General features: G+C 45.8%; 1 protein-coding gene across 2 annotated transcripts; it reads right to left on the reverse strand.

Annotated features, from left to right (window-relative positions):
• Positions 1-9,885: 9,885 nt before the first annotated feature.
• Positions 9,886-17,041, reverse strand: GFI1 (growth factor independent 1 transcriptional repressor; the record flags this gene model as incomplete). Of its 2 annotated transcripts, none has more annotated exons than XM_082615525.1 (6): positions 9,886-10,064; positions 12,771-12,936; positions 13,984-14,121; positions 14,243-14,724; positions 16,424-16,606; positions 16,927-17,041. In XM_082615525.1, the coding sequence occupies 6 exons, from the start codon at positions 17,039-17,041 to the stop codon at positions 9,886-9,888; spliced, it is 1,263 nt and encodes a 420-aa protein (XP_082471651.1). The 2 variants fall into 2 exon arrangements, with proteins under 2 accessions (XP_082471651.1, XP_082471650.1); XM_082615524.1 differs by having other exon boundaries at positions 16,918-17,041.
• Between the last annotated feature and the right edge of the window lie 8,408 nt (positions 17,042-25,449).

Genomic DNA, 25,449 nt, shown 5'->3' on the forward strand with positions numbered 1-25,449 from the left:
CAGAGGGAACTTTGCCAGCATGATGACATGTGCTAGGACACTGGTCTTCTCCTGCTCTTGGACTGGAACTTATACCATCAACTCTCCTGGTTCTCAGGCCTTTACAATCAGACTGGGAACTACACCACAGGCTTTCCTGGATCTCCAGCTTGCTGACTGCTGATCTTAGGACTTTTTGGCCCCCCTAATCATGTAAGTCAATTCTGTATACACACACACACACACACACACACACACACACACACACACATAGGTTCTGTTTCTCTGGAGAGCTCTGACTGATACAGAGACTATACGTCAGAACTTCTGACTCCCAATTCAATGCTGTTTTTCACTAAACTATTATATCTCTCCAAGCAAATACAGAGAAGATTCCCTAGGAAACTTCATACCCACTTGACATACCTAGAACCTCCCAGTCTTGGTCCAAGAGTGAAAGTGAAAAATAAATCTCCATGAAGACACCAGGGGATCCTTAGCAATGCACAAAGTATAAGTTTGTGAGTGCCCTGGGATCAGCTAACCCTCTGGCACTAGTGCTTGGACTATAATGTGTCTCCTAATCTACTGTCCACTATTTCATGTGCCTAATAAGAGCACATGTGCCCAGCAGTCTGTCAGCCAGAGAACTCTACCTTGATCAGTACTGCTACACACCTAATAATCACCTGAAGCTTGAACTGTGAATCATCAAATAAAATTAAGTAAAGTTTTAATATTGTATGACTTTGCTATAATCTGATTTTTTTTTTTTTTTTTTTTTTTTGCGGTACGTGGGCCTCTCACTGTTGTCCCTCTCCCGTTGCAGAGCACAGGCTCCGGACGCACAGGCTCAGCTGCCATGGCTCATGGGCCCAGCCGCTCCGCAGCATGTGGGATCTTCCCAGACCGGGGCACGAACCTGTGTCCCCTGCATCGGCAGGCGGACTCTCAACCACTGCGCCACCAGGGAAGCCCTAATCTGATTTTTAATGTAATAATCTATACATGGTACAAACACAGAACCACAGTCCATTGACACAAACGTATAACCATCTAGTGACTAGAATTGTCTATTCCTGTCTTCTCTGAACTACAGATGGAGAGACAGATTACCAGATGGAGAGAGATTATCAGATGAAATAGCTAGTCACAAAGCTTGCATCCCTGGGCAACTGGTGAAATAGAGTGATCTGGATCTCTTTTCCATAGCTTCATGATATTAACTCTCTTCTGAGTGAAAGGACTTAGTTGGACATACCTGAAACATACCTCTATAGTTGTTATTTTAGATAAACTCTTAGAAAAAAAAAAGAAAACTTAAAATCAGAGAACCTTTGGATTGAAAAAGTTTTGGAGTTCATCTGATACTTCATTTACATTTTTTAATTTTATATGTTCTTTAGTGCCTAAACATGTGATATAACCAGTGACCACACAAAGATAAATCAGAAAGATGGCGTGCCAAAATATGATACTGTGGTAGGACTCCCTCAGCTGGGTTAAGAACTTGTCATCCTTGTTTATTAGAGTCCCATGAATGGTAGTTTCAGTACAAGGAAAGAGGAAGTCAAGTTTGTGTGAAATCTCTGGGAAGGTATGTCCAAAAGATAAAATATAGACAAGTCTACCGAAAGGTAATGGAAGGGTGGTTCCTGACTCTTCCGAAAGTCAGCTGATAGGAGATATCCAGTCAGCCTTTCTTACCCTAAGAACAACTAAGGAATTGCCATTGCAGCAAAATCTTATAGAGGCACGTCAATCAGTTCTACTTCTCAGAAAGGGCAACCTAGGAAATTGTCTAATTCATGCTAAAAGACAGAATTGAAACTATGCTTCCTAATTTACCAAAAATAAAAAATTCTCAATGAAGTTTGTAGAACTAGCATCAAGAAGCAAGTCTAACTTCCTGCTGTTTCTCCTCTACAGTTACAAAAAATTGAGGCTTTAAAAACTTTGCAAATTAGGATCCTTCCTCAAATACCAGAAAAGGAACTGGCAGAGTAAAGCAATATATAGTCTTTTGGACAGAGTAATTGAGTACTTTTTTCTCTCAAGTGTGTGTGTGTGATCAAAATGTCAGATGCTTTAATACACACACACACACACACACACACACACACAATCAAACAGTATCAGAAATTAAGATTTCGATTGGAAATTATATTTTACTCATGTCTGAAAGACTTTTAAATGGTAAATCATATAAACATAAAGACCAACAAAAGGAAAGTTGGCATAACTATACTGTCACCAGCAATCAGAAAACATACATTCTTTTCAAGCATACATTATCTATAAAAATTGACCATGGATAAGGCTATAAAACAAATCTCAACAAATAATATCAAGAGAATTAATATCATGCAGGTCATGTTCTCTGATCAAAATGTAATTAAATTATAATTCATAAAAAATTACTGGGCTTCCCTGGTGGCGCAGTGGTTGAGAGTCCGCCTGCCGATGCAGGGGATACGGGTTCGTGCCCCGATCCGGGAAGATCCCACATGCCGCGGAGAGGCTAGGCCCGTGAGCCATGGCCACTGAGCCTGCGCGTCCGGAGCCTGTGCTCCGCAACGGGAGAGGCCACAACAGTGAGAGGCCCGCATACCGCAAAAAAAAAAAAAAAAAATTACTGAAAAAATATGATTAGAAATTTTAAATGCACTTCTAAATAATACATCTGTCAAGTAAGAAATCTTTTTAGCTAAGATGTAGAAATAAATGAAAACATGCTGCAAAAACTAATAAAATAGAGACCTTTGGCAAAATTGATCAAGAAAAAAATAAAGGCACAAGTAACAATATTACAATGAAATACTGAATGTAATTATAGGTACAGTAGGGATTTTTTAAAAATCAGAGAATACTATGATTTTTCATAGCATTTCATAATGATTTTTAAATACTGTGACAATTAATTTGAAAACTTAGAAGAAACAAAACACCTCCTGAAATATATAATCTATTACAGCCAATTTAGGAAGAAAGTGAAAAACTAAATAGACCAATAGTCACTAAAGCTTAAAGTATACCCTCCCCTTCCCTTTCCAAAAAAAAAAAAAAAAAAAGGCCCAGATGAGTTCTATCAAATACTCAAAGAACACCTAATCTCAATCTTTCACAAATTGTTCCAGAAAACAGAAAATGAGGAAATGCTACCCTATTCATTCTGAGACAAGTTAACCCTTGATATCAAAACTACATATGGACAGTATAAGAAAGAAAGATTATAAGCCAATTTCACTAATAAGCATAAACGCAAAAATCCTACGTAAAGTTCAGCAAACAAAATCAATAATGTAGTTTTTCAAAATGACCAAGTTGGGGTTTGCTCCCCCCAGCAATGCAAGGATAATTTACCATTAGAAAACCTAGAAAGTCATTTGCCACATTGACAAGTTAAAGAACAAGAGCCATAAGATTTAGAAACTAAATAACACACATTTCTCAACAGATGCCTAAAAATCATACAATAAAATTAAATACTCATGAACACAAACAGAAATTCTTATCAAATAGTAATAGAAATTCTTAACCTTTTATTTCAAGTTATCTACCAAAACCTACCCCCCAAATCATACTAAAATGTGAAAAATTAAAAGCATTTCCCTGGAAATTAGGAATAAGACAAGGATGCCTACTATTCTGCCCCTATTTAATACAGTGTTAGCTACCGCAGTAAGAAGAGTACATTAGAAAGACCAATATTCATTTGCATATTTTATGATTATCTTACATTGAAAATCTAAAATAACCTGCAACAAACTGAAGTTTCAGCAAAGTTGCAGAATACAAGATCAACATACAAAAATAATAATTTTGCTCCCATACACCAGCAGCAGGCAGTTAGAAAATGCAATTTTAAAAAAGAACTATGAGAGCAGTGAACAAAAAAAAAAGACAGAAAATTATGCCCCAAATTATAAAGTGTTATTGAAACACATAACAGAAGACCTTAATAAATGAGCAATATACCATATTGATGGATGGGAAGATCAATATCAAAATGATTTCAGTTCATCCCAATTAATTAATAAGTGCAGTACAAATAAAAATCCCAACAGAGTTTTTCACAAGCAAGAGCAAAGGACCAAAGGTAGCCAAGATATTCCTGAAGAGGACGAAATAGGTGAAAGGAAAGCCTTGCCTACCAGCTACTAAGAGTTTATTACAAATTTAATTGAGACACTACAGCTTTGGCTTAGACATCGACAAAATGACCAATGGAACAGATCAGGAAGCCCAGAAGCAAACTACACAGAAATAGAAACTTGACATATGATGGCAAAATGGCATTAAAATCAGAGGGAAAAGGATGTAATTTGCTATAAATAATGTTGGAGTAATTGGTTATCCATGTAGGAAAAAAATGTTTAATTAGATCCTATTTCATATCATACACATATAAGTGGATTAAAAAGCTAATGTTGGGCTTCCCACCACAAACAGTAACCTCCACTCACCGCAACCAGAGAAAATCCTGTGCAGAACAAGGGAGACACAACGCAGCCAAAAATAAAATAAATAAAATAAAATAAATTAATTTTAAAAAAGCGGGGGCAGTGGTTAAGAATCCGCCTGACAAGGCAGGGGACACGGCTTTGAGCCCTGGTCCAGGAAGATCCCACATGCCGTGGAGCAACTAAGCCCGTGCACCACAACTACTGAGCCTGCACTCTACAGCCCGCGAGCCACAACTGCTGAAGCCCGCACGCCTAGAGCCCGTGCTCCGCAACAAGAGAAGCCACCGCAATGAGAAGCCCGCGCACTCAAGGAAAAGTAGCCCCCGCTCGCGGCAACTAGAGAAAGCCCGCGAGCAGCAACAAAGACCCAACTCAGCCAATTAAAAAAAAAAAAAAGCTAATGTTATAAGTAAGCATTTTAATGCTTTTAGAAGAAAGTATAGGGGATAAGCTTATGATCACCAACTAGGGAAGGGTTTCTTAATTCAGACATAAAAAGCATAAACCATTAGGGAAAAGACAAATACATTTTAATACATTAACGCAAAACAAAAACAAACAAATCCTCTTCAACCAAAATGAAAAGGCAAGCTACAGACTGGGAGATGTGTGCAACATATGTAACTAACAAAACAGTGAGTAGTGAGAAAACAGTTAGAAAAATTCATTGATAAAAAGCAAGAAACCCAATCAAAAAAATGGATGAAGTACATGAATAGGCATTTCACAGAAAAGGAAACCTGTCAGGCCAATAAACTTATGAAAAGATTCTCAACCTCACTAGGAATCAGGAAATGCAAATTACATTAACATTTTACATCCACCTGATTGGCAAACATGTTTAAAGTCTGACAATACCAAGTGTTGGTAAGATGTGGAGCAACAGGAATTCTCTCATGCTATTGATGGGAATGTAAATTGGTACAACTTTGGAGAGCAATTTGGTAATATCCAGCATTCCCATTCCCAGGAACATACCCTGAAGAATCTCTTTCACAAAGAGATATGTAAAAGGTTGCTTGCATCAGAATTGTTTGTGACAATGAAAACTGGAAATATCCAAAACTCTCCCAACAGGAGAACACATAATTAGTCACCAAGTATTCATACAATGAATTCTATATGCAGCAGTTAAAATAACTGAACAAAACTGCATGTACCAACATGGATAAATCTCAAAAAACAAAGTATTGAGGGAAAAAAAGCAAGGTGCAGAAGGATATATACACTATGACACCATTTATATTAAGTTAAAATATGTTCAACAGTATTACATGTTGTTTATGAGAATATGTATAAGTAAAGGTATAAAAATATTCACGGTGATGATAATGTGCCAGTTTGGGTATAGTGGATGCCTCTGATGAGACAGGAAAGGGATAAACATATTCCAGAAGTTATTCAACCATGTCTGTAATATTTTATTTTAAAAATAAAGTCTGAAGTAAATATGGCAGAACAATGGGTAAACTGATGTTTATTGTATTAGTCTTTTTAATTTCCCATATGCTTGATATGTTTCAGTTAAAAAGTGAATAACTTTATAAAATAAAACTTCAGAAAAGACTTCAACTTAATGGCTGATAAAATCCCTAATACCTACTAAGATTTCAATAAAATCTAACCATAAAATGGTCAAAATTCTCATTGTGAAACACAAATATTTCCGTTTTAAGCAAACATGTGTCCATACTACCAATCAATAAATAAGAGCTATCTAGACATAAATTGATAGCAGGGTAAAAAATACATAAACATACACACATGTGGGTAGACTGGAAATGAGCACTAAAAAATTAACATAAGCTTGGAAGCTAGAAGGGTTTGGGATGAAATTTCTTAAAAAAAAAATTGACTCCGTGAATGAAATGTTGAATAAACGTTAAGGAACAAGTGTATTATGTACTTCCTGCAAAGTTGTTACTTTAGAAATCATATAGCAGCAGAGATTTAAATAGTGCTCTAGAAATGCACAGTAAAAAGTAGTCAAGTCCTTTTTGGCCTTCCTCTCAATTCATTTCTTTCTGTTAAATGATCAGGTTAAACAAGCAGGCACACAACAAAATGACACAGGCCAAATCACTATCGACACTTCAATAGAAAAAAAAAATCACTATTGACACCCAATTTTCAAGGGCAATGGCACTCAAGAACTCACCCAGTGATACTTTGCTATGCCTTTAATTAAGGCGGGGCTTTTAAAGCTCAATTGTTCCATTCGTGTCTCAAATCAATCAGATGAATTTCACCTTTTACGTGGCCTGAATCCTGATAGCTCAGCACACTTGATAGGTAATTTAATCATCTGTGGTGTAGATGAACGCAAACTCAAATTAGCTACTGAAAGAGTTGGTCTTCTCTGAGATAGCTGTGCTTTTCCACTTTTATGCAAGAGCTGAGCTTCACCAACTGGCTAGCTGGAGGTGTTATTAAAAATTTAGTGAAAGAAACAAAGGTGTGCTCTGGTGTCTCTTGTTACCCTTTCTACTGTTACTCCAGTGGACAAAAGGCATAGGGCCTGCCTCATGAATAATGTGACATGGAATATTCACATGTATTTTTAATGGAGTTAAGTAATAACATTAAGAGAGATATTTGCAATCTTCAAATTTCACACGGTAACAGGGGCAGTAATTTGTTTTGATTCTGAACTGAGGATATCAGGATATTTTTTTTCCAAAAAAAGCACACTATTAACATCAAAATTAAAATTCCACATTTATAGCATAAATAGGAATTATGAAAATGGACCAAAGTTCTAAAAGTCACAAGGGTAGAGCAGGACAAGGCAGCCAACTAGATTTCAATCAGTTCTACTTACCCCCCAATGTAACTTCTTTACTTTTCAAACCAAGTTGGAAATAATCAACCAATGTGCACAGTGAATCCTGTGAGAAGGTCGTTTTGTGATCTTTATTCACTGGGAACTTTGTTTCCCAGGACACTAGAAAGAGCTTCCTGGATGCTGCAACTGTTCACCCAACAGTTCTGGGAAATTATCTTAAACTGCCTTATAAAGTGAACAAATTTCAATTTTGAATGAGAGTAAACTGACATGAAAAGACATGGTGTTGAAAACCAAGTGAGGATAGCCAAACACCGAGATTTGGAGAGACTGGAGAAAAGCATGCTCAAAGCCAGGGAGAGTCCTATGTGTTCTATTTGCTTCCTTGGCCCTCAAGCAATTTCTCTTCCCTTTGTGCTGGAGAGAGCAGAGCCAGCCAGGATGAAGCAGGAGTTTATTTTCTCTGCTTATTCACTTACCACCTCAGCAAATATTTATTGATCTCCTACTGTGTGCCAGGCACTGTTCTGGGAGCTGAAGATTCAGCAGTGACCAAATATATAAAGCTCCACAGGACACTGTGTTCACTGCTGTATCCCTAGCACCTAGAACAGTGCCAGGCACATACTCGGCGCTCAATCAATATGGGTGAAATTGATTTGAAAGAAATGGACAAGCTGCTGATGGTCACCATGGGCTGTGCAATACCTTGGCTGGGTATTAGAAAGAGTACAGGTAACTGGGATTTAGGCCAGGATCTTATTCTGGTTTCATTCTTTTAAAGGACTGATTTATGCCAGAAATTCCCAAAGGTGGGATAGAGCCAGAAATAACCCAGATGCCAATTTTACTGCCCCTCATCAGTCTTCAGATTTATAACTTGCCTTAGGTGAGGCAGCTAATCAGTCTCAGATATTTTCTTTCCCCTCTGTCTCCAGAGAATCAAAGTAGTCAGGTTTGGATTGTGATGATAGAACCATATCTTCATTTTATGGTGAAGGAAACCAGTATCGGGAAGGTCAAAGGATTTGCCCAAGTCACATGGTATGTTGGTGACAGAGTTGTGACTAAGACTCAGTCTCTAGACCTAAGGCTCGTAATGCCTTTATTCATCTGGGAGCCTTCTGGCCTGTTTAAAAACAAAAACAAAAAACCTGAACCTCTCAGAATAAAAAGCCCATATACATGTAGGACATCAGAGACTCGGCAAGGTAGGAACTTACTTTTGTATCCCTAGTTCTTCTGCTAAGAAAGAAGGAGCTCAGGCACAGAAGAAAAGAAAAAAGCACATGAAAACCAGAGCAATTGGATTTTACTCTCTTCTGGATGTTGGCTTGTCTGCTTTACTTTTATACTCTGCTCCAGTTTCCTTCAATGCCAACTGCCCCTAGAGACCAAAACAAAGTTCTTTCCCAAATTCCCTGCCTAAATGAAAAGCAATAGGTAAGAGTCTTAATACTTTATTAACTTAAAACACCACTCTAATAAATATGTATGAACAAACATAATGCACTCCAGAAGATCTAAAAACTTTTACAAACTTCATCATAGTAAAAACACCACTTTTTTTTTCCTCTGTGGTATGTATGGAGGGTTCAAAGAGTTGAAGACAGAGCCTTCACATGCCTGCTAGCTTAGACATCTTAAAAATATCAGCTTAACAATAAAAAAACTGAATATATACAAAAATCTTTGAAGTATCTGTTCAGCTATTTTTCATTTACGTTTGATAAAATCCAAACAGTCAGAAGGGAAGTTTCAAGATTCCGTTTTACCTTCTCAGAATTCCTTTGGGCCGGGGGGAGAATAGACCCAGCTACTTGGAGTTGCGGGGCAGAGGCAGACAGACTTTACTCTCTGGCTCCCCAGTACCTAGCATAGGGCCTGAAACCATGGTAACTGGTGGTCAATAGACATTTGCTGAATGAATGGATGACAATCTTGTCCAAAGGCATTGCTCTGTGCTTCCACCTCTTCTGAAGAAGCCTTCACAGGCCTCCTGGAGGGAGGACGTCTAATCTCTTCTCCTCACCAAGCCGACTTTTCTTCTGCTCCTTCTTGGGGCAGGATCCACAGTGTATCTTGTAATTTCAAAAGTATGAAATTCCTTTCCCAGATCAGTTTCTGAACCAGTCTCCAAGTGGAAAAAACGATTCCTCCAACCTTTATAGGCAGCATCCAACAAAAAAGGGGTCAAAAAACTCCCCAGAAGGAAAACAATAAAATAACACTCATTCTTCATTCCAGATAAAAACATTGATATGTTTACCTTGTAAATGATGATTCCTCCTATTCCACACAAGTATCTGGGGTAGGTCAGGAGGAGGAGGGAAGAAACCTGAAGGACCTTCCTATCTGTGGAACAGGGCTGGGAATAGGAAGGACTGTGAGGCCCGATATTTTATCTGATTGCCGCTCCACTTGGAGTCTTCAGATGTAGAGGAGAGCCTATTGGGTGAGTCCCATACCCAGGCAGTCATTTGGTTCCCACTCCAGGCTGAAATTTCAAAAGGTAACTTATCCCCTCTGGCGGCTCCAGGGAAAAAGGGAAGGGGGATCACCCTGGTGGGATCTGCAGAAGTAGCTGGTGGCAAGTGGGGAGGCTGCCCTCCGTAGTGTTGCCTGCGTAACTGCGCCTGCAGCCGGCCAAGGCGCTCACTTGAGCCCATGCTGCGTCTCCCGGTGCCGCCTGAGGTCCACCTTCCTCTGGAAGCCCTTTCCACACAGGTCGCAGCCGAAGGGCTTGAAGCCTGTGTGCTTGCGGCTGTGGGTGATGAGGTTGGAGCTCTGGCTGAATGCCTTGCCACACACCTGGCACTTGTGGGGCTTCTCACCTACAGAGATGGAAGGGGGAGGGGAGGAAGCATGAGTCTATGATAGAGCTAGAGGGGACTCACTGTGACCCGCAAGCTCTTGGCAGCGGCTGGCTGCACCACAGTCTAGGGCCTCTGAGCAGCTTGGAGGGTGCCGTGTGTGGCAGTGCAAGTCCCGGGAAGCCAGGGGTGCACCAGGTGAAAGGGAGACTCTCCGGGTGGGGGTTCCCAGCCAGAGGCCTCAAACCGTTTCCTGCTAAACGGAAACAGAGCAAAGGCCACGTGCCCTCCCCAGACACGCAGCTGAATCCGCCCTGGGAGGACTCCCTTGGCTTTAGAAGTAGAGAGCTCCCATAGCAGATGTTCAGCGCAAGGGGCCGGGGTGCTGTCTTTCAAACCATGTGACTCTGTTCTAATTGAGAGGAAGTTTTCAAATCTGAGTTTCCAAGTGGGTGTTGGTTTGTATGGACCAGTGAGCCTGTCTTCTTTCTTGCTCTTGGAGGACAACAGGATGCATTTGAAAGCATGGGCATTTCTAGAAGGCTTATTTTAAAAAAATCCACATCTGGGTCACAAAGTATTTCTTAAGGCAGCTGATCCTTTTCTATCTTGATTTTACTTTCTTTTTACGAGGTTAATCACAGGATTCTTTATATACCAGCAACTCTTCACCATAGATTAATAAATAGCAGATAGGCTTCCCTGGTGGCGCAGTGGTTAAGAATCCGCCTGACAATGCAGGGGACACGGCTTCGAGCCCTGGTCCAGGAAGATCCCACATGCCGCGGAGCAACTAAGCCCGTGCGCCACAACTACTGAGCCTGCGTTCCAGAGCCCGCGAGCCACAACTCCTGAAGCCCGGGCTCCTAGAGCCCATGCTCCGCAACAAGAGAAGCCACCGCAATGGGAAGCCCACGCAACGCTACGAAGAGCAGCCCCCTCTCGCCACAACTAGAGAAAGCCCATCCACAGCAACGAAGACCCAATGCAGCCAAAAATAAATAAATAAAATAAAATACCTTTAAATAAGTAACAGAAAAGGGTTTGTTTCCCCCCCAATTCATATGCTGTTTAACATTTAGGAAAGTAGCATGATTTTCCAAATAGCCTCAGCATGGTGTTATAGTCAGAGTTTGGCCTTGGAAAAAATGCAAAATAGATGAAGTCTGTTCTTGAGGAAGCCTCTGTTCCTCTTGCTGTACCCCTTTCTATCTTTGTGCTTCAGATTTCCTTGATAAGGAACCAATCATCAAAACTTATCCTATCCCTTAGGGTCAAACAAATCTGAGAAACGAATTCTAGCTATAATGTAAATGTTTGATAAGGGCTTAATGTTTCATTCAGTCAAGATCCTAGTTGCATTTTCGTGAGCGTCTTGAATACCTTTACTCAAAAGGAGCGAGTTGCATGGAAATTTCACGCAAGAGAGCATGATTAAAGTAGGATATTTTTCTAGGTTTTCTGATGGGGGCATCTACACTGCCCAAGCATATATGTAAACATCAACAGTGATTGTTTGGAACACACTGCAATTTGTTTTAAGTCAGTATTCATCTTCTAAAATAAAATAAAATTCTGGATCTCGTGTAAATGTCTTGTTGACTATTAAAGAGAGTGCTCCTGGCATTAAACCTGCCACCTACACACAATCAAAATATTAGAGAAAGAGTTCCGGATTGGAAGCCAGAGCATTCCACAGCCCTATGATTTACTCTCAGTCTGACCTTTGGTAAATCATTCCATCTCTCTGAGTTTCAGGATGGTAAGAGCAGCTCCTTCTACTATATGGGACGGCAGTAAGAATCAAATGAAGAGATAGATTTGAAAGCACTTTGTACATTATAAAGCATCATAATGGGTGAAGACTTATCATTGTTATGACAAACTTGCTGATATTTTAAAAAGGGCAATAAGTGAATAGAAGCTTTCTATATCCACCAATCCCTTTGGCTTTGAAAATAGAATATAATAAACAGTGGTCAACAGGATAGACATTTGAGAGCAGACAGACCTGAATTCAAGTCCTGGCTTTGCCACTTGCTAGCAATATGACCCTGGGCAGGTGCCTCACTTTCCTCATCTCTAAAATGGGGATAAGGGGTAGTCTTTACCTCCCTGAGTTGTTGTGAGCATAAAATGAGATAATGCATTTTAAAAGCACTTAGCAGAAAAAGCCTAGTAATAGTTACCATTTTTTCCCTTGCTCAGTCAGAATAAGCTGTCAGACTCCTAAAAATGCAGCCAAGAGGTCACACATAAGACCCTCCCCCAAAAGGCTGGGTGGTAGCCCTAGAGAAAGTCTCAATCTCTAGGTAAACATTTAGAGCATCACTCTGAGAGGACCCTGGAGCTTCATATTTCACCTAGAGCAGGCAGCAGTTGGAGCAGCTGCTAAACTAGAGGAAAATATTTTTTGCAAGGATAGAAAACTTGCAGCTGACCTGCTGAGTGGTTCTTCAGATATAACCCCAAATCAAAGCCTCTCTGGGGAGAACCACGTATGTAAATGAACCTAAGAGAATCTGTGCCTCTTGTTTTTTTTTTTTTTTTTTTAACGCACATGCAGTGATTAACTCCATCTGGAAGGCCATTTCCACCACTCATTCTGGGGCAAGAATATCACAAAGAAGGTGAATTATGTTGGCCTCAGGGAGAAAAACAATGACCTCCACCTCCCTTTCCACCCCTCAACAGGTGTTTCCTACAAGCCAAGGGCCTTCAGCTCACCAGTGTGGATGAAGGTGTGTTTCTTCATGTCTGATTTCTGGTGGAACCTCTTGCCACAGTACTGACAGGGGTAGGGCCGGGTGTCTGAGTGGATGAGCAGGTGTGTGGACAGTGTAGATGACCTCTTGAAGCTCTTGCCACAGATCTTACAGTCAAAGCTCCGTTCCTGTGGAGAGAAAGAGGTGGCATTACTATTGCAATGGTCTAGGCTGCCATTCTCCTCACCACCAACCTGACACTAAAATCCCCAAAGCTAGGGCTCTCCCTTCCTTCAGACTCCCCTTCCCCATAGCCTGCCCCATTATCCTCTCTCCTCCCATTTATTTCCAACCTCCACCCTTCCCACCCATATCCTCTACCCCTTTAACACTTTTTCAACCCAAACACTTTTCAGCCACAAACTTCCACACCCCTTGGCCAAAACGCATCCCCACCCTGCTTTTTTGACACCAATTTACAAACACTTCTCCACCCTCCTCAACAGGAGGTTTAGACCTCAGTCACTTGAGAGGCTCCTCTCCCCTCCCCCCAGGCAGTGTGGATGTTGAAGGAGACGGGAGAATACTCTTTTTTAGTAAATAGGTCTCTCTAAGTAAGCATTCTTCTGTCATAGTTACTTGTGAACTTATTTGCTTATCTACGTAGCCTCTATCTCTCAGCTAAACTGTAATCTCTGTGAGGGTATCCTGTCAGGGACCTGGTGTGTTACTGGATTCTCATGTACCTGGAAGTTGAGCAACAAATATTTATAAGTGAATAACTGAAAGAACAGCGGGACAAATACTGGATGCTCTAAATGAGCTGAGATTCCTCTTCTTCAGTCAGGAGGGGTCAATGCAGATTAAGTGACAGCCATTTGGTGAAAAGAAAGAGGCCAAGAAACAGAGCTAATGAATCTGACATATCCGCTGCAAGAGTGCATACAAGCCTTTCTCAAACCCAAATTAATGATGGGGATCACATTCTGGGGTCTCACAATGATGTGACACCGAACTCCAGGGCTGCCTCGAGCCCTGAGCCGGCAACCACGCACCTTTCCCTGCACGCCTACGTCTGAGCAAGGGGACGTGGCAGAGGATACTGGGGGCAGTCGGGGCAAGTCCAAGGAGAAAGGTGCCAGGCGGAGAGCGGTCGGTGCTGCACAAAGAAGCAGAAGATGCCGGAACGCGAAAACCTGAGCAGGGCGGCGCGCGGCCGTGCGTCCCGCGCTTACCTGCGAGTGCACGGCTTTGTGCTGCTCCAGGCTCACCGCGTGCCCGAAGGTCTTGCCGCATATCTCGCATGCAAAGGGTCTCGTGCCGCTGTGGGACCTGCGCACGTGCACCTCGAGCCCGTGCGGTGTGGAGAACACCTGAGGCGGGTGGGGCCGGGGAGAGGGCCGCTGAGAGGGGCCGAGGGGCGCGGACGCTGGCTGGGCGCGGGCCGGGGGCGGGGGCGCGGGGCCGCTAAAGCCAGGCGCGAGGGAGCCTCACCTTGCTGCACTTGATGCACTTGTAGGCGCCGCCGCCCATTAGCAGGCGGGTGCACAGCAGCTCCGACTCCACCTTGACGCCGGTGCCCTTGTCGCCGTGCAGCCCGTGGCCGCTCTCCGGGTACAGCCCGCCTGTCGCCGGCCTCTCATACAGTCCTGCCGCCGCGGGCCCAAAGTCGCGGTAGAGCCCCAGGCCCGCGCCGCCGGCAGCTCCGCCTCCTGCGCTGCCTCCCCCGGGCGCCCCGGCCCCCGCGCCGCCAGCAGCCCGCTCCCGGCCGTACAGCGCCGCGGGGTGGCCTGGCTCCGGGGTGCGCTCACAGAAGAGGCCCAGGCCGGCGCCGCGCTCCAGGGCCGCGCACGGCCTGTAGCTCTGCACCAGGTGCCGCAGGTCGGAACCCGCCAGACCGCTCCACGAGTACGGCTTGAAGGGCAGGGGGAAGGGCTGAACTTCGTCCAGCGAGGGGCACACCGACTTCTCCGAGGCTGTGGAGGCACAAGAGGGCGTCCGGTTAGGTCAGGCCTGAGACCCGGCGGTGTCGGCTAGTCGGTGTGTCTGCGAAGTGCCAGGCACCCAGCCCTTGTGCAGCACTCGGTGCGCCAGGCCTCTCGCTGCGTGCCAGGGAAGCCCCCAGGCTCAAACGCCGGCCGGGTCCCTGGGGCCTCGAGGACCACTGGAGGCGACAAGGCAGCACACAGAAACTTAAAATGACATCGGGTGAGGAGAGAGGTAAATTCTGTGCCAGGTCAGCGGAAGCGCACGGCATTAAGAGAGTCTTTTCTGGCTGGACCAGCACATCTGGCGGCCCCATAGAGAAAGACGCGCCACGCTTCAAAAATGCTCCGAGCAGAGCGGAGTTGCGCGGGAAGAGAAAGCGGCGGCCGTTCCGGCCCTGGACCGAGCTTGTGGGCAGAGGGCCCAGCTCCGGCGCTCTCCCAGCCCCTACGTGTTTCTACTCCGTCCTTTTTCTTTCCCGGAATCGGGAAGGAGGGAGGCAGAGAGGACCAATAAAATGCGGCCCGGCCTATCCGAGACATATCTGTCTGGGAAAAAACAAAAAACGGGAAGGCGTTAACATTTCTCAAAGTTATTAAATACCCAATGCAGGTAGCCAGGGCCAGTGGGAAGGGAGCTCGGGCTTGCTAAATACTCCCTATTCCCAGTCCTGTCATAATTTGACAGAGGAAGAAAAAATCCCACGAATTTCTTAGAGGAATGATTTACAATTTAAGGTTTAGTCACCACCTGCCAGACAAACAGCTTTCCGAATTCGCGGCCTTCTGCACCCGACCCATGCGAATTTTGCTAAAACCAAATACCAATATATACTTTTCCCTAAATGCATACGGATTTACAAATCTGTTCACACACACCGCAGACTCCAGTCCAGGCTAGCCGCTTCAATGAGAAGCTGCATTTCGAGTTTCCGTCGGAGATTCCGGCGGTGCCCAGTCCTTGCGCGGCGGTGTCCTGCACAGCCAAGAAGGACCCTCGGGTCGCCGGCTCCCAGACGCACCCTCTTTAGCCAAGTCGACGCACTGAGTGTTGGACGGGGTTGGGGGTATCTTTTAAAACTAGTAAATTAAATCTGGAAATAACCGGCCCTTGGCAGAATCCCGCTGTTCAGCGCACTCCATTCCCCACCGCCGGAACCCGAGATTCGCTCCCACCCAACGTGCAGTCGGTTTGCGCGAAGCTCGATTGCTCTCTGGAAATGAAACCAACGGGCTGGTCCCCAAAGCCGGGCCAACCCGGCAGAACGAAAACTGAAATAGGCCCCCAATCCGCGCCTGCGAAGACCTAGCGGGGGCCCGAGATTTTCGTCCCGGACCGGTCCCTCCCGCCTGGCGCCCAGCTCTGCCAGGCCCAACGCCGCGGGAGCGAGCTTAATTTTTAAAGGCAACGACACTTTTCTCTCAGACTGCCCAGGTCTCCGTTTGAGACTTGGGGGTCTGGATTCTGGGATCCCATCACTGCCTGGGATCCAAGCAGCCGACCCCGCGAGCAGGCTGCCCCTGTCCCACAGAAGCCGATGCCTCCCCGTGGGGCCCAAGAACAAGCTCCCTCCTCTCGGAAAGACTCTCCGCCATCCTTTTGGCATTTCTGTGCCCAAAGCCGCTCCGGTTCATTCCTCACCGCTGGGTCTCTGCCGCCCGGGCCCCAGAGCTCCCAGCGGGTCTCTACCTGGAGACACAGAAGGCGACGGAGGCCTCCAGAAGTCCTCACACTCCGAGCTCCGATCGCCGACGCTGCCTTCACAGCTGCCGGGGGACGTGGAGGCTCTGTCGGGGGCTTCGGTCAGCTGAGACTCGGGGGATAAACGGCCCCGGGGCTCCGCCTTCGCCCCGCCTGTGCTCGAGGTGCTGTCTGCGGAGAGGAGGTAGGATAGGGGCTCAGGTTGTGTCTGGATGGGCCCGATGGTTCTGAAGCGGCGCCCCCCAGACCGTGGCACCTGGGCTCCCTCAGCTCTCCCCAGACCCGGCCGGAACCCTCCCGGATCCAGGGGCGGGAGCAGAGAGGCCTTGGCACCTAGGCGACAAGCCTGGAAGGAACCTGAAAGGTAGGTAACAAAAAAGGCAGCAAAGGGGCTTCGGGACCGCCCTTCCCGGTTCCTGGGGGATGGTGTGGCGGGACACAGAGTCTATGGCCCCGGGAGCGGCCCCGCCCGGCCCGCGCACGCCCCGCACCTGCTCCGCCTGGCGCCAGTACATTCTCCAGGCGGAGGGAATAGTCGGGTCCCGGGGAGCGCGGCTGGTGGTAACTGTGAGCCTTTTTGCTCTTAACCAGGAACGAACGCGGCATGGTGGTCGGGCGCGCTCCCCACTCTGCTCCAAGGGTCCCTGGAGCCTCCGTCAGCCCACCGTAAGCCCCAGCCAGGCGGAGACCTGCGAGAGGAGAACAGGGTGGAAACGCAGGTCAGCACGCACCGGGACCCGGGACTGGGCAGCGGAGTAGACAGAGTTCGGGCCAGGGAGGAGGGAGAAAGGCCCGTGGGAGGAGGGGCTTAGCCCCGCTGCGCCGCGCTCACCAGGTGGCACTCGGACAGGTGGCGCGAGCTAGCCGCCGCCGCTCAGCGGTAAAACCCGTCCCTGGGCTCAGACTCAGGCCTCTTCCTTCTGCCCTGCCCACGCCCCTTGGCCCCTCCCCTTCCCTAGCAAAACTCGTTTTGGTAATCAAACTCTCCGAGAGCCGAAGTCCCCAACGGGCCAGTTACCCCAACTCGACCACACACTGCCTGTCTGGATCCGCTCTTGGGCTGGGGAGAAAGGCGTAGACGCGCGGATCAGTTTAGGGCGGGGGAGGGCGGAATGTGTCGATGGTCGCGGACCGGGTTGAGGCAAAGAACCAAGCCCTCCAAGAGACAGCTACAGACTGTAGTGAAAGGGGGTCGGGGGAGAGACGCCTCCGGCTGATTGAGGGGCGGGGTCGGGGGAACTGCATCAGAAGGACTGGGGGAAGCAAAGGCCGGAGAAAGAAGGCAGGAAGGTAGGGAAGCAGGTGGCAGAGGACCAATCAAGGCCCCGGGAAGAACTCGCTTCCCGGTGATCTTGATCGCCCCTCACTTGTGCCCCACGCGGGGAAGAAATTGGCCCGGAGACGCGGGTGCGGAGGGAACAGGCAGGGATCGGCGCAAAACACACCAGACCATGGAGACCTAACCTCGGAAACAAAGTCCCGGGAAAAAGCACTTTCCGTTCTGCTCACCAAAAGCCTCGCCCTGGGGAAGTCGAGCCGGGTTCGCGCGCTACGGCTGTGAAACGCGCGGTGTGCTGGAGTCCGCAGAGAACCAACCGTTTAGAGGACGCGGGAGAGCGCAGGCTGCTCTGGCAGCAGCTAGAGAGTCGGGATGGGGGCGCGGGCCTGGGAGGGAGCTAGCTGCCCGCTACGCCGCTCTCATTAACCCCCCAATCAGTTCACCTAATCCCGGGGTCGAAACCTGAGCCCGGCGGGGAGGCGGGGCAGAGCCTACGGCCTTTCCTGGGGCTCGCTCCGGGGGCGGGACCTGGCGGGCTAGGAGGTTTGGGGAAAACGAATCTGCCTTTCTCTCAGGGTGAAGGTGATGGGGGACGGGTTCAAGTGCGAGCTGCAGGCTCTTCGGGCACCGCAGCTCTCGGTTGTCTTGGTTATTTCAGAAACAAGGGCCCTGGGGATCCCGGGTCTGGGAAGGACCCCTCATCTTTGAGCTTCGCGCGACTTATTCTGCCAGACCAGGCACAGTGCGGTTCCCAGAGCAAGATGCAGGACAGAGTCTAAGTCTGCCGGTTGGCGCTCCGGAATCAACACGAGTTCTCGCTCCACGTCCCACTGTGTCCCCTTCCCCGGAGGAGGAATGGACAGGCGTGGGAGAAAAGACCGCTGGGACATATAGCTGAGTCTCAAGGGACGTTTCCCTTGTCCTAAACGCCAGAAGGCCCCTAGGATTAAAGGTGTTGCCCGCCCGTACCCGGGCCGGCCCCTAAGGGACGGGGCTTCAGGAGGCCTCGAGGTGCTCGGCTGCCCTAGGGCGAAGCACTGCCGATTCAGTTTTCCCTGCGCCCCGGCGTGAGCTGCTCCGTCGGCTGTATACTTAGACACCACAAATCCAAAACCAATTTCTTAAACAGCCATGAAACTCGGAGGAGAAGGAAAATGGGGTGAAAATGTCCCGAGGGCCCTGCTGCGGTTTGGGTCTGCGTTGGCGCGGAGCGGGACGGGGGCGAGAATGCAGGGGGTGAGCTGTCCCCGCCACAGCTGAGTCTGGACTGACTGGCACGGAAGCGACCTCCCGACTCAGGCCACAGCCCTGCGCCTCCTTTTCATCCTGGCTGGCTCTGTCCGTTCCAGGGAGGGTTGAATGGGTAGAGGGGTGGTAGGACCAAGGGCTGATCGCGTGGGAAGGCGACCTCTCGCAGCAGCTGGCGCCCGGGGGCGGGGCGTCCTCCTCGGCGCACGCGGGCCGGCCGGGCCTCTCTTCACGGTCAGGGCCTGGGAAGGCGGGAGCTGGAGGCGCAGAGCGGGCAGCCTCCTGAGCCCAAATGCCGCCGCCTCCCCACCAGATGTTTCCTTCCCGGTGGATCCCGCTCCCCTGCAGAACCACCATACCGCCTGGAGTGCGCCCCCTGAACCAGATCCCCAGCCCCTCCGTGCGGATCGCGCGGGGACCAAGAGGATAGAGCTCTTTTGGCTCCCGAACTGCGGCCGGCAGCGGGTGGGAACCGGCAGCGCCCTCTGGTCGCCCCCGCAGTGCCGGTGTCCCGCCAGTTCCTGCGTCCGCCCCCGCCAGGGAGGGAGGCGCAGCGGACCTACCTGCGGGGTCAGGGCGCGGGTATCGCGCTCCGAGAGTTTTCAAACTGAGTTGCTTTCGGGAGAGACCGCGCTGTCTCTCTCTCTCTCTCTTGCTCTCTCTCTCTCTCTCTCTCTCTCTCCTTTTTTAATCTTCCGAGCTCAGCCCCCAAAACCACAAGCTTCACTTCCTGAGCGTTAAGGAGTAGCTCGCTTAGCCCTGTCAGACCTGCCCCCCCAAGCCCCAGTCGGGCGGCGGGCGCGCTCCCCCTTTGCGCAAGGCTATAGGAAGCGGACAGGGGGCCTGGCCTTTCTAGCCGCCCTCCCCTGAGGCCCTCCCCGTTTTTTCTCTGCGGAACGGCGGGAGATGGGGAGACCCGGAGGGCTCAAACACCCAGGCACTAGAAATGACTCGAAAGAAAATGAACTATTCTTGGCTCCTGGGAGACTTCCGCAGCGAGAAGAAGTCACAGATTCAGGACACAGATTGACTGGAGTGCAGGGGGTGGGAGCGCCCAGCTCCGAGGAAGCCTCCCCGCCCATCTGGTCCGGGACACCCCCCCACAGCCCCGCTGCCTGCTTGGGCTGCGCCGCCCCCGGGTCGGGGCCGTGAATCACCCGCCAGCGGTGCCGCCGGCCTGGAGCCCGGCGAGTGGCCGCGGCGTCCGCAGAGCGAAACCTGCCCCGCGGCCCCGAAATAGCTTGTTGTGGAAACACTTCGGGATAAATACGCCCAACAAGGCTGAAAATACCTTGACACCCAATCCCAGAGGTTTGCTCATTTCCCTTCGGATTTAGGTAATGGTTAAATTTGGAAGAGGTGGGCGAGCGCCGAGCCCCCGACCGAGAGGGCGCAAGCGGCGCGTCCCGCGGGCGCCCGGCTGGGCTGGCGGGCGCGCCCTCCCCACGTAGCGCTCACCCGCGCTGGGCCGGGTCCGCTCGGCCGGCGGCTAATTTCCGGTGGTCGGAGCTGCGAAATTAAAGGCCGCGCGGGAGGGAGCGCGCGGGGGCAGCGACGGCGGCTGCTCGGCTGACCCCGCCCTGCCGGGGCAAGCCAAGGAGAGCCGTACCCCAGGCACGGGCTCCGCCACCGCCTGAGGTCAACCCAGGCATCTAGTCGGACGGGAGCGGTAAAGCGCCATAAAAGCACTACCCTGCTGATTACTGAAAAGTCTCTTCGCTGGGATTGTGTGTTCCATGAGGGTAGGGGTGGATCTACAGCCTTGTGTCCTGGTGGGCTCGTAGCAAATGTCTGTGGACTGAGTAAATGAATGAATGGCACTAATTAACTAATTAATTGTAGTAGAATAGGAAAAATTAAAACCTCACCCATAAATTTAAAAATGCAGCGACCTCCAACGCTAGACTGTATGTCATGATCCATAGAGTGTGGCCTGTGGTGTGTACTTAAAGCCTAAACCCTTTTCTAAGGGGGATGGATATCGTTATAATTACCTTACTTTCCTAAATGAATTGAGTTAGATTTTGATCACTACTTCCTGCACAATAAATTTCCAGTGTCAGATACCGGGAGAAGGGAGTGGTGTTCCTCAGTTCTTGCAAAATAACTTGCTATATTTTAGATTAATCCAAAGTTGTCATGCAAAAAAAGTCCTTAGAGAATGCTTTTTAAAAATGATTTTTAATTTGCATTGTAAATCTAAAGGTTTGTGGAAAATATTTGACTACTATTGCCGTGCTTCAAGCATGCTTTAATAATTTAGACGTTTCATACAGCAATGGCTGCACACCTACTATGTGCCAGATGCGAGACCATACACGCATCTTAATTGTGTGACTGTGTCCTCCTTACGCCACTGTTCATTTGCTTAACATACTCTTTTTTTTTTTTTTTTTTACCGAGCTGATCTCCCTGTGCTATGCGGCTGCTTCCCACTAGCTATCTACCTTACGTTTGGTAGTGTATATATGTCCATGCCACTCTTTCACTTTGTCACAGCTTACCCTTCCCCCTCCCCATATCCTCAAGTCCATTCTCTAGTAGGTCTGTGTCTGTATTCCTGTCTTACCCCTATGTTCTTCATGACATTTTTTTTCTTAAATTCCATATATATGTGTCAGCATAGAGTATTTGTCTTTCTCTTTCTGACTTACTTCACTCTGTATGACAGACTCTAGGTCCATCCACCTCATTACAAGAGTATGCTTAACATACTCTTTATAAATAAATGCAGAGGTAAGCAACCTTAATCAGAAGGACTACAAATATTGAATTAGCTGAAGGGAAATTAAGGTCATTTTGTTAAAGTTTTTATTTGTGTGTTTTGTTCTGGCCTAAGGTATAAAAATCTTAAAGCAGTAGAAAACACATCTTTCTTTTTTCCTTCTATCTTATGCAACAGCAAAAAAAAGACCAAACAATTTTTTAAATGATAAATGGGACCAAATTTATTATCAACCAAGTTCTAGAGAAATGGCTGAACCATTTCCTTTGCACATTAGCAAGTTCAAAGTCAAAATTTCTTGTGCTGTGATTAGTTAGTAGTTTAGTGTTGCTGTTTGAAGTCTCAGAAAACATGGGAAGACTTTGAAGGGGACAAATAATCACCTTAGAATAAATCCCGTTCATTCAGAGTAAATCTAGTCATCTTGGTTTTTGTTTTTGTTTTTGTTTTTGTTTTTTTTTGTTTTTGCCCTTCACAGCCTCTGAGTTTGCAAAATAAAACTGGGGACTGGAACAGGGACACCCAGAAAGGAGCAGGTGGGAGGGGAATGGCACCGAATTCCCCTCTACATACTTTATGTTATGAGCCATGTGGATGTATTACTAATTCAAATAAATAAATACACATTAAAAATATTCAGCCATTGAGATCAGGTTATCTATCAGGTGCATAGTGTTGGAAAGTGATTCTCACGCTTAGAGGGGACAGAGGAGAAAGGTAAGAAGAGGGGCACCCAGAAAGGTTAAGAAACTTACCAAGGGGCAGCATAGAGCCAGGACTGGAAGCAATGATAGAATGAACCTGACTTCCTACTACCCCAGACTCCCTCTCATTTACCACTTAACGGAGAGTGAGGAGAGTAAGCCCCCCCTCCACGAAAAGTACACTTTTTTAAATCTAGGAAGAATCCCTCCCCCCAAATATTCCTTTGGAACTGGATATAATGGTAAGCAGAACGTAGGCTTGGGGCATAATTTTCTATAAATACTGGTTTTCCCAAAAGAGGATGTTAAGTTTACTAATTTTGTCAGTAATTTACTAATTATTATTAAATAACAATAATAATGTATCTACAGATGCCAAATAACAAATGACCTTCTTCATATGGCAAACATTTCCAAGCTCTGGCCAGTGGCTCATTTATTTCAAGCAGCATCTCATAGATCAGAATTTCCTTACAACAAAAGATTTGAGACATTTTAAAAAAGAAAATTGTAACAGGATATTACCAGTCTCTTGTTTTTTTCACAAAGCTTTACAGTTACCATCTCTGTTCTGTTTGTGGGAGGCATAGGAAAAATGGGTGATCCTGAGGAGGGGTGATGCTTCCATTTCCAGCATACATTTCTGTGATGTTTGCATCATTTGATCCTCACAGCGATGCTATCAGGAGGGGAGAGAGTCTGCGCTTTTTGTCGATGGTTATTTGTGGTATCTATCTCTGTTCTGCCAGTTACTACTGTGACCTTGAACAAATTAGTTCAACTCTCCCAGCCTCAGTTTCTCATCTATAAAGTCAGAGTACCTACCAATCTTGCAAGACCATGGAGCAGTCCTTTGATTTCCACTCTTCACAGGATCCTCTGGGCACCAAGAATGGAAGAATGCTCCCAGTGAAGGTGTCCTAGTTTTAACCTCCTTGTCCCATGTCCTGATTCAATTTGTTCAACTTTGCATAAGTAAACTTTGTGACAGCAATTTGCAGGGACTTGGATTTTTTTTTAAATCAAACGTCAGGGAAAAAATGAATCAAGGATCTATTTTCATTTCTAGATATTCTATGGAATTATTTGGGGGAAGTTAAATGAATAACTAACTTGTTTCAGAACTTAGTTTACCCATCTTTAAAACAAGAAATGCCTCCCATGTATCAAATACCATGAGCTATTGGCTGAGGAGTAGCTGTGGGAGAGATACTGAGAGTAAAATCAATGTTTAATACACACAGTAAAAAGAAAAAAAAAATCACAGGATGGGACTAGGCATGAGGCTCCTCTGTAAACCAGACAAGAGATTTTGTCTATAAGAAGGTGGTGCTTTATTTTTTAAATATATTTTTTCATTATAAATTATATTAGATACAGTTTGATAAAGAAAGAAAAGAAGAAACCCAAGACAACATTCTAATATTTTTGCTCTGCTTCTTAAAAAAAAAAGTAATTGTAATCATATCACAGATACAAATGTGTATTCTGGTTTTTCCACTGGATAATAATATTTCTTTTTTCTATTCTCTTTATTTTTTCAGATTTTCTTTAATTGAACAAAAAACTATTTTATAGTAAAAATTATTTAAATAAAAATTGTAACAATCATGTTCCTTGCTTTTATATTGTCTTTTATCATTCTCAATTGCTATAAAAAGAATTCTATCAAGTAGGTTACTATAATTTACTTAATCATGCCTGTCTTAGTATTTAGCTTGTTTTCATTTTTTACTATTTTAAGTAATGCAGTGATAAGTTTTCTGGCTATAGCTTTGCCCACATTTTAAATTGTTTCTTTAGGATATATTTCTAAGTGTGGAATTTCTGGATCCAACAATGAATATTTTTTATGGCTCTTGATACATACCAGAAAAAGTGTTTTGGATAGCATGTTTGTGTAATGCACAAGCCAAAAAAATTCATATCACTTAGCAAACAGTTAAAAGATTATTAAAAAAATCAACTATGGAAAAGTTGGACCTTGATAAAAGACCAGACATAGAACTGGTTTTTATTTTATGCACAAGAAGTATTTGTGAGACAGTGGCCACACCCTGTCATATTGCTATAGTTTTGTTCTCTTGCTATTAAAAAACTATTTAATTTTTGTCTTTGGATTAGCTGTTTTGGTGGGTGAAGTTAGACAGAAATAAGAGATACATATTTTTTCTAAATTGTATTAATTCAAGGAATATAAATGCAGAGTGATAATTCTGTGATGCCTTAATTGAAATGTTTGAAATGTTAGGTAATATATTTGTCTCCCTTCCACTCTTATAAGTAGCAAGCTATCAAAATAAAATTCAAATGACACTATAAGTCAGAATAAAATTTGATGGTATCATCATTTATGGAAAGTGGGTAATGCTTTTTTACCAACATATGCAAAAATTGGGAAATGGGGTAAAGGAGAAATTTGGAGATAAAAAAATTAGTATAAGACTTACGCCATGAGTAAGACCCAATCTTGTATTAATATTCAGAACCTTTTCAAACATGAAGAGAAACACTATTTTCCTTTAATAAACATTTTGGAACTGATATATTTAAATCTTGTCACATTATAAAACATGTTCTATTAGTATAAAATTCTAAATTAAACTTTTACATAAAGGATTTCAAACATCTGAAGAGGGAGGGGCTGTCAGCTTTGGTGTTCAGAGTTCAAATAAGAAAATTGTTAACCTCACCACATGTATATTTTTACATTGTTCCTAAGAACAGATTGACTGAATAAAGTGTCATCTTATGTGTGGGCTGCATGAAATGACTCTTCATAGAAACATACCCAGCGTGAACTTTCATGGAAAAAAAAAAGTAGGTTTTAGTTGGTGAATGGAAAATGTAACGAGAGAGAAAATGTAAAATTATTTTTCTTTTTTTTCATCATTTCCTCTAAGATGTTTGGTGATCATTTTACCCTATGTTTACCCCAGCTGAGACACTTCACTTTCAAACAGTAAAGCCTATATATTGTAACTTTAAAAAGTTACTTATAAAGCATAGCTCTGCTACAGGGAATGTCTGATCCCATACCTGGAAGCAAGGTGGGAGT

Source organism: Mesoplodon mirus, assembly GCF_964341445.2.
Source record: "Mesoplodon mirus genome assembly, chromosome: 3".
NCBI classification, from domain to species: domain Eukaryota; kingdom Metazoa; phylum Chordata; class Mammalia; order Artiodactyla; family Ziphiidae; genus Mesoplodon; species Mesoplodon mirus.